At 44.8% G+C, this 10036-nt stretch overlaps 1 protein-coding gene across 1 annotated transcript; it reads right to left on the bottom strand.

Annotated features, from left to right (window-relative positions):
- Positions 1–7220: 7220 nt before the first annotated feature.
- On the bottom strand, positions 7221–9797 carry dnajc28 (DnaJ (Hsp40) homolog, subfamily C, member 28). The gene is made up of 2 exons (XM_064948485.1): positions 9662–9797; positions 7221–9124 (listed from the first exon to the last, which is right to left on the bottom strand). The coding sequence occupies exon 2, from the start codon at positions 9094–9096 to the stop codon at positions 7927–7929; it is 1170 nt and encodes a 389-aa protein (XP_064804557.1). The 5' UTR covers positions 9097–9124; positions 9662–9797; the 3' UTR covers positions 7221–7926.
- Positions 9798–10036: the final 239 nt, after the last annotated feature.

Here is a 10036-nt window from a genome sequence, read left to right as displayed (position 1 = left end):
AAGGGGGAGGCTTGCAAGCCGAAGAACACCATCCCAACCGTGAAGCACGGGGGTGGCAGCATCATGTTGTGGGGGTGCTTTGCTGCAGGAGGGACTGGTGCACTAAACAAAATAGATGGCATCATGAGGAAGGGAAATTACGTGGATATATTGAAGCAACATCTCAAGACATCAGTCAGGAAGTTAAAGATTGGTCACAAATGGGTCTTCCAAATGGACAATGACCCCAAGCATACTTCCAAAGTTGTGTCAAAATGGCTTAAGGACAACAAAGTCAAGGTATTGGAGTGGCCATCACAAGGCCCTGACCTCAATCCTATAGAAGACTTGTGGGCAGAAGGAGGAGGCCTACAAACCTGACTCAGTTACACCAGCTCTGTCAGGAGGAATGGGCCAAAATTCACCCAACTTATTGTGGAAAGCTTGTGGAAGGCTACCTGAAACAATTGACCCAAGTTAAACAATGCTACCAAATAACAATTGAGTGTATGTAAACTTCTGACCCACTGGGAGTGTGATGAATGAAATAAAAGCTGAAATAAATAATTCTCTACTATTATTCTGACATTTCACATTCTTCAAATAAAGTGGTGATCCTAACTGACCTAAGACAGGGAATTTGTACTAGGATTAATTGTCAGGAATTGTAAAAAACTGAGTTTAAATGTATTTGGCTAAGGTGTATGTAAACTTCCAACTTCAACTGTACATATGAAATGAGTAATGCAAGATATGTAAACATTACTAAAGTGGCATTATTAAAGTGACTTGTGATCCGTTTATTAAAGTGTACAATGATTTTGAGTCTGTATGTAGGCAGCAGCCTCTCTGTGCTGGCTGTTTAACAGTCTGAATGCCTTGAGATAGAAGCTGTTTTTCCAGTCTCTCGGTACCAGCTTTGATGCACCTGTACTGACCTCACCTTCTGGATGGTAGCAGGGTGAACAGGCAGTGGCTCAGATGGTTGTTGTCCCTGATGATCTTTATGGTCTTCCTGGGACATCGGGTGCTGTAGGTGTCCTGGGGGGAAGGTAGTTTGCCCCCGGGGATGCGTTGTGCAGACCACACCACCCTCTGGAGAGCCCTGCGGTTGTGGGCGGTGCAGTTGCCATACCAGGCGGTGATGCATCCCAACAGGATGCTCTCAATTGTGCATCTGTAAATGTTTGTGAGGACGGTTGCGCCTTCACCACACTGTCTGTGATGGTGGACCATTTCAGTCTGTCCCTGACGTGTACGCAGAGGAACATAAAACTTTCCACCTTCTCCACTGCTGTCCTGTCAATGTGGATTTGCGGGTGCTCCCTCTGCTGTTTCCTGAAGTCCACAATCATCTCCTTTGTTTTGTTGACGTTGAGTGAGAGGTTGTTTTCCTGACACCACACTCCGAGAGCCCTCGCCCCCTCCCTGTAGGCTGTCTTATCGTTGTTGGTAATCCAGCCCACTGCTGTTGTGTTGTCTGCAAACTTGATGATTGAGTTGGAGGCGTGCATGACCACGCAGTCATGGTGAACAGGGAGTACAGGACGGAGCTGAGCACGTAGCCTTGTAGAGATGTTGTTTCCTACCTTCACCACCTTTGGCGGCCTGTCAGAAAGTCCAGGACCCAATTGCACAGGGTGGGGTTGAGACCCAGGGCCTCAAGCTTAATGATGAACTTGGAGGGTACTATGGTGTTGAATGCTGAGCTGTAGTCGACGAACAGCATTCTTACATAGATATTCTTTTTGGCCAGATGGGATAGGGCAGTGTGCAGTTTGATGGTGATTGCATCGTCTGTGGACCCATTGGGGCGGTATGCAAATTGAAGTGGGTCTAGGGTGACAGGTAAGGTGGAGGTGATATGATCCTTGACTAGTCTCTCAAAGCACTTCATGATGACAGAAGTGAGTGCTACTGGCGATACTCATTTAGTTCAGTTACCTTTGACTTCTTGGGTTCAGGAACAATGTTGGCCATCTTGAAGCATGTGGGGACAGCAGACAGGGACAGGAAGAGATTGAATAAGTCCGTAAACACAGCAGCCAGCTGGTCTGCGCATGCTCTGAGGACGCAGCTAGGGATGCCGTCTGGGCCGGCAGCCTTGCAAGGGTTAACACGTTTAAATGTCTTACTCACGTTGGCCACGGAGAAGGAGAGGGGGGCCCGTAGTCCTTGGTAGCGTTACACTGCCTTATGCAAAAATTCATGCTGTTACTCCTATGAACAGAGAAAGTGAAATATTCTGTTATATTAAAAAAAGCCCAAGCCGCTAATAATAACAATGCAAGCCTATAGATACACTTTCCTACTCATTCATTACTGCTGTAATGCTTGTTGTAGTGCTGAGTAGAAATAGGAAGAATTAGCATTTTATTCCTTATAAAAGTGTTGAATACAAAGTGTTGAGAGTAATTAATAAGAACATAAACAGCATATCTTTGCTGTGTTCGTTGACAGTCTCTCTCTAGTCATGGTTTATATGTTTTAAAATCTCACAGTATCAACTTTGCTGTCAATTTTGCTGTAGCTTTCTTTTATGCCTGCTATGTTACTACAGACGCGGCCATCTGATTGGCCAGCGGTAGACCTATAGCGCAATTGATTTGCTCTCTGGGCCCGCCAGAAAGGCAGAGTTTGTACCTTCAGACACATGAAATGGTTCAAAATGGCAACAGTTCACCTACCCACCTCGCAAATCGGGTGCACCTACCGCCAGCACCCTGAGATGTTTGGAGATCAACCGTTGGTGACCACTGCTCTTGAAAATTGAGAGAAGTTCAATCTTGTGCTTCTGTCTGTGGGCTGTTATTTCTGCGCGGCAGTTGCGGGGGAGTGATGGTTCCCAGCAGCATCAAGCACCATCACCCGCTAAAAATATATTTTGGTTAGTTATTTTTACAGTATATTTCCAATATGATATTGTTACGTAGCATGTGCATCAAATAGTAACAGTAAAACAGTACATAGTGCTGTACCTGAGCATACTCGGCTGCAGTTGTTGCCCCCGGTCGTTTCTTTCTCTCAAAAGTTCCCAGTTAAATGTGTTTCAAAAGGCGGGCGATTGTTGGTAGGCTGATGGATGCCACATTGGCAAAGGTGTCATCATTCTCCTCAATAGCCTGCTTTTTTTCAGACAACTGTATGTCATTCCTGGCCCTCATCATTTCCACCACTGCGCACTCCTGCTCGTCTGTCAGCACACGGCCACAGCCACCACCATGGGGTCTTCTGTCAATTCTGAGGGTAGAACAGTGTCTACTGTCAATAGATCATACTGTAAGAATACTGTAACATGTTTTGTGAATTTACATACATGACAATATGTCGTTTACTGTAAATGTAATGGTATATATCCTACAAACTTACCGGTTTTCTTGGCAAAATGTTCTCATGATCAAATTGACAGTTGATCTTTTCAGATTAGGGTGAACTAATCTGGCAGCCTCTGCCATAGTAAGGCCTCTGTTTACCACATGGTCAACGACGATGGCCCAGATTTCACTAGACACAACAGTTCCCTGCCATCTGCCACCCTCTCTCTGATGTCCACCTCTTTGATGGGGCCCATACCCACCTCTTTGACCTCTTTGATGGGGCCCATACCCACCTCTTTGACCTCTTTGATGGGGCCCATACCCACCAATATGATATTGTTAAGTAGCATGTGCATCTAATAGTAACAGTAAAACAGTACATCGTGCTGTACCTGAGCATACTCGGCTGCAGTTGTTGCCCACGGTCGTTTTTTCTCTCTCAAAAGTTCCCAGTTAAATGTGTTTCAAAAGGCGGGCGATTGTTGGTAGGCTGATGGATGCCACATTGGCAAAGGTGTCATCATTCTCCTAAATAGCCTGCTTTTTTGCTTCTTTGACCTCTCTGATTTCTTCCTCTCCCTTGCTGTCTATCCTGCTCCACCGTTGAAAGAAATTGCAAGTGTTGACACCCACCCTTTTATATGGTGACCAATTGTGGTTAACACTATGTGAAATCAATTAGCAATAATGAGTAGTCATTATGTATAGTTATCATGTACGATACATGTCATTTAGATGTTTATACTTTACAAACAGACATTTTATTTCTGTAGTTCTCAAAATCCATATATAGTTGACAAAATCTTAAAATCTATAGGGTACCAAACGGTTAAGTGATTAACCATTAAACGCAGTTGGATTAAGTGATGGTCAACTGTATTTCAGACCTGCCAACCCTGTCCAACCTTTTAGAGTGCCAGACGCCCGCGGCAAATTGGAGATGTAACACGGGATTAATTAGGGTTCTCTTTCTCCCGCAAACCGGCTACATACACAAAGCTTAAACCTTCCGCAAAGGGAATCTGAGCACAGTTCGCTAGAAGAGTCCTGCGTTTCAGTCTATGTAAAGGTACCTATCGTATTTCTTTGCAGCGCATACATCATTTCAGATTTTCAAAATTGATAAAACCTCAAATCTTGTGCAAAGGCATTTTAGAAGCATTGCCTCCCTAGCTAATACCGGACACTCATTCATTCTTCATCGCGCAGTCTTCTAAACTCCCGACTCCATTTAATCCCAATATGTTTTTTGGCCATCCTCACTAACGACGCCTATTTACCTATTCCCTGCCTGACCTTTTGCCTATCGGATTTCCTGTCATCAACCTCTTGCCTGATCCTGGACTACGTTATTAGCCTTTCCCTGCTGGTACTGTTACCTTTTTGGAGCCCCTGTGTATGACCTTCTGCCTGCCCCTGGACCCAGCTACCTGCCTCTTCCTGTGGTCCTTTACAATTAAACACCTGCTGCGCTCTGCGCTTTAAACCAGCGCTCTGTCTCCCATCGTATTCATTACACAAATGAGAAGAGGGTCATATTAAAAGTATTGTGAGCATTGCATTGTGAAAGGCAATTACTTTATATGAAAGGTATTTCTAGATGAAGCATTGATTTAGGTTTGGTGAAAAGGTCACTGTAAGATTGTTTTACTTAGTCAATTGAAAATGTGCTTAATGTTTTGAGGGGAAAAAAACAGCCTTTTCGATGATCTGTTTTGAGTTGTGAAATTTCATCACACACTTGTGAAAATAGTACCAAAGCGATGAAGATAAAAAACTGCATTTGACATGATTAACCTATAGGAATGTAATGAATGTTGAGTGTGATCGTTTAGATCCGCCCTGTATATTTCTTTATAGTGTTTGATAGGCAGAATGTTAACTGTCATATATGGAGCAAGGAAAATCAAATCGAATGTGCTCACAAACTCGGGACTTTTCCTTTTGTGTTTGAAGGATGTATCCGTCTTGAATGGAACATTTGCAACAGAGCCAGCAGTCCTGTCACAAACTAATCCAAAATGGCCAGCTGGTGGCAAACTGCTAACGGATGAGAATTTAGACCACGCAACCTTAATATTCATCGCAGTCAGCAATAGTAAGATATGATCAATAATGATAAGTTATACAATTATTCCAGAGGTCACAGAAAAAGATACAATGGGATTATAGGATATTTGTTTTGTATAGGCTTACACCAAACATCTAAAGGCATAGTCAAATAATATTTTATCTGCAAATTATGAGATTGTCCCAAGGACTCCTTAGGTACAGAATGCCTAGGGTCTAGTCACTGGGACATGTTTATCATGCAGAATTGACTATTGACACAATTATATGTTGTTCATTCTGTCTTAGGCCCCTGAAGGTGAGTCTCTAGGTAACACACGCATGCACGCACACACACACACACACGGAAAAGCAGTGGGATAGCTAGGACGTTTGGAGGTGATTTGTGATTTGCTCCTGTTGTAACTTAATCTCGCCACTCTCCCTCCAGTCTGAATGCCGCTTTGTTCTACAGCCTAGCTCCATCACAACCACACATGAACATAAGACTGACCATACATACAGATATGACAATCCAGAAGTGACCACAAAACTGATCATACACCTTACAACACGGAAGCATGTTGACCAGGTGATCATAGCTATGGAGACAACTATAACAGAGTTATTACCACACAGGTTTAACTGTACTGAAGTGTCCGTAACTGAACCAGTGTCCTGCGGTCATACGAGTAAATCACACGGCCCCACTACCATACCATGCGGAGGTTCTGACCTTGACCTCTGACATGACATCTATGGCTCATTAAACGTGTTGACGTGGTTAAACTCTTTGTGTCCGTCAGTGTGTGTGTGTGTATGTGTGTGAGGGAGAGAGAGAGACAGAGTGAGAGAGAGAGCGAGATAAAGAGAAGTCTTGGAGTGAAAGTGTAGGTGGAACCAGATAACCTTAGTCTTTCCCCTCGAAATCAACGGAATACTCTATTTAAAAAGGTCACCATCTTCTACTAGCACCTTTGTGAGCAACAATACGGAGAGCTTCCAAAGGTATTTGCACTCTACATTTGACATATTTCTTCTGTGATTGATAATTTGTCCTACACTTGTATCTTAGATGTGTAATACTAAGTTTTCTCAGGCAGGTCAACAGAAACTGAGACAGAAGCCATCGGAGCAACTAAAGATAAAATATTTTATCCACAGCAAGAGAACAGAGAAGTGAGTTCCGCAGCATTAGTTTGTGTGTTTGTCAAATTGGCTGTGCCGTGTCTGTGTTAGACTTTCTGCAATGTGTGTTTTTGTTTGTGTCTCATTGGGCGAGTGTACTGACCAAGGCTCTCCTCCCTTATCAGTTGACAAGAGCAGCAGTTCCCTTCCACAACCAGCAGAGATCAGCAATGCTGCACTTAAACGGCACAGAGCTGCAGACTCTCCTGCTATCCTTCCTACAGCAATGTCTGAACGGCACAGGTTTACTGGTCCCAGTACTCTCTCAGAACTACACTACCCAGCAGGCCGTTCTCCCAGTGGGCGGGGCTATACCTAAGGCTCAAGCTCAGGGATTTGTGTATGTTCTACTGATGGTAGGTATGTTTAGTTTCTTCACGTTTGGTATCATGCTGAGCTACATCCGCTCCAAGAAGCTAGAGAGCTCCCACGATCCGTATCACCAGTACATTGCCCACGACTGGACCAAAGGACTCACCCTCCCACGGTCCGTCACACAGGCACTGCATGAGGCAGACACGCGTTTTGGAGACAACGGGAAGAACCCCATGGTCATCTGCAACCCTGCTGCATTGGAGCAGCTCCCAGGATAGATTGGGATGGATAGTGAGGAGTTAATAGTGTTGATGTTCTCAATCCTAATATAACATATTATAGTCACAATGACAAGCGAGAGAGAGATTGAGTTACAGTACGTACCTCTTTTATTGTAATGCAATCATAGGCAGAATCTACCGCACACCCATTATCGATTAGTGAAGTTGTGGGAGGCAAAATGCAAAACTGGAAAAAGTCACAGCACACTTCCACTCATAGTAGCGGTCAGTCGACTGACTGAAAGCTTACCTCCTATTTAAAGAGATTTTCATCTGACTGGAAGTGTGCGGAAAAATCTTCAGTGGTTTCTGTTTCCCCGTATTTGAGTTCAGAGCAGTTTCAGTCAACTGCTTATTCATAACGAACATTGAGTATTCTATTCATTCATTCCTTCATTCAGCAAAGAAACAAATCAATGTAATTAGAATTGCTTAGCTTATAAACATAGATTAAAAGCATTTCATTAAATGGATTATTGTAGTCCGATACCATTACCATTGTGTCCTGAGGTCCAGACACTGACACTATGTAGCATTATTGTAAAGCACAGTTGAGTTACAGTAAGGTCAAGTAACCGTGTTGTAGTAGTGGTTTGTTGTATTATTCTGTGTGTTATAACATGCTACTGTAATCAACCCAATGTAGCAAAAACACTGAAAATGACATAAAAGACAAATGATTCAACACCTCTGTCTTATCCTCTCGAAGTGTGTTGACACCTGTGTAAATGGATTAGAAATAAAAGTTTGATTTGAAATATCCTTTTTTATCTAATTTTTCCTTCAAGGTCCATTGCTCATTTTAGTAAATTCTGCATCCATGCCAGCAGGCCACCTTGCCAAGAGTGTTGATGTGTTTTAATCTTCTCTCTCTTCTCCCGTTCACTTTCTCTTTCTCTTCTCTGCTCCTCCCACTCCCTCACTCTTTCCCTCTTGCTCTCCTGTCTGCCTTGAAAGGCTGCTTTCTCTGCGCGGTCGATCTCACGCTCCAAACTGAAGTGGACCATTTGCATGGTAAGCATGGGCGCAATCAGGTTGAAGTTATCCACCATTTTATTGAGCTTCATAAGGTCATCCGCCACCACCCCACACAACTGCTGCCACTGAGCATGCTCCCTGGGGTTCATGGGGTCGGCGAGCCGCGCCTGGCCCTGCAGCAGTCTCTCTCGGATCTGCGCGATGTCCTCTCGGATGTCGCGTTGCGTGACAATCCAGGGTGGCTGGTAGCCGTTGTCGATGAGGATGCGGTTGAGGTTGTGGGTCATGGGGTCGGCATAAGGGTTGTGCTCAAACTTGTTGATGGGCTTCCCGGCGCCACTCAGGTTGCGGAAGTCTCCCCGGGACATGGATTCCTGAATGAGGTCTTCCACCAGCCTCTCCACTGCCTGTGTGACCTTGATCTGCCGGCTGCGCTGGCGGACGTCCCTCTCCACCAGCGCCCCCTCGGCTGCAGCCGCCGTCTCATGCTCCTTCTGGCGGTAGTCGAGGACCTGCTCCACCGCCCGATCCACTCGGAATTGACGGTATTGGCGCTCGCGCTGGCTAGGCGTCCCAGAGCCCACGCCCTCGTAGCTCAGGTAGTGGCGGTGTTGAGGAGCCATGCCTTTCAACTTCTCCTCCTCTTCTTCCATCGAACCACCACAGCTCTGAAGCCGGGACTGGTGCGCCAGCACGGCGCGGTATGCCTCCTCTACCCGCGCAAACAGTGCCTCGTCTGCCGTAGCAGCGCCCGAGTCTGGATGGTACAGCTTGGCCATGCGTAGGTAGGCTTCTTTCACCTGCGCAGGGCTACTCTCGCCCACATCTGGAAGCTCAAGCTGTAGCAGCTGGTAGCTCTCCCGAAGGCTGCGGCTCACATGGGGACCAGAACTCAGCGTGCGGAGAAGGGACCGGAGGCCCAGGGGGAGCAGCGTGCGGCCATGACAGAAATCCCCACGGTGAATCAACAGCTGCATGGCGTAACTCATCCCTGCTGGGGAACGCAGAAGCACACACCTGCCCAACAGTGACAAGAAACATGATGTTGCTTGTTGTATTTGTTCCCATACTTAATTGTTAGCATAGGGATGCATATCATGCATTTGAAAAGGTCATGGGATGCTTTTGAACCATTGTTTACATTTTGTTGGTAGTGGTCGAGTCTGAAACACAGAACCACTTTTGCTAACATGCCCCTCCTTGTACTCCATGTCATTGCCAGGGATTGGTAAGGAGTGGAATGATAGTAGAAACAAATTGGTCGTACCCACGCTGGTAGTATACCAATATTTTTTAATGGAATTATGCACTTGTTAATTTGACACCTACTGTCACATGCATTAAAGCTACAGCATGTAACCTCACAGACATGTATCGGTGACTACTGTAACTATTCCCGTGTTATGAAAGAACACCAGTAGCTAGCTGTCATCTTTATTACCCGCATAGCTAGAAGCTAAATCATGCTAGCTGAGCTCCATGGCTAACTGCATCGTTCTATGCGCGTTTTAGGTAAACAAAGCATCTAGCTAACAAGATACTAATTACACTAACCTTATTAAAATACAGTCGTCCTTCTCATTAGTTTCAGACAGTGTTATTTCCCAATAGGTTCAGCGCCAGACAACAATCAGGTTGGATCACTTTGGTATAATTAGAAGAGGTCGGATATGCTTGTTTGGTGCTGTTAGCTAACTCTCCCAATGAATGCAGGGAGTTGCAGTTTTTGCCTAATCCTGTGTTTTCTTAAACTACAGATACACTGAAGACAGAAACGTAACGTGAACAACTGTGGCTTTTGATTATGCTAGCAGCATAGTGTATGAATTTTATTTTATACATTTTATTACGTTTTATTTAAAATAGAGTGGACAGTTCAATATTAAATTTGTTTTGTTCAAACAAAGCATTGTCACACAAGCCTACTAA

Source organism: Oncorhynchus masou, chromosome 30, assembly GCF_036934945.1.
Source record: "Oncorhynchus masou masou isolate Uvic2021 chromosome 30, UVic_Omas_1.1, whole genome shotgun sequence".
NCBI classification, from domain to species: Eukaryota; Metazoa; Chordata; class Actinopteri; order Salmoniformes; family Salmonidae; genus Oncorhynchus; species Oncorhynchus masou.
This window is presented reverse-complemented; position numbering and strand designations above follow the sequence as displayed.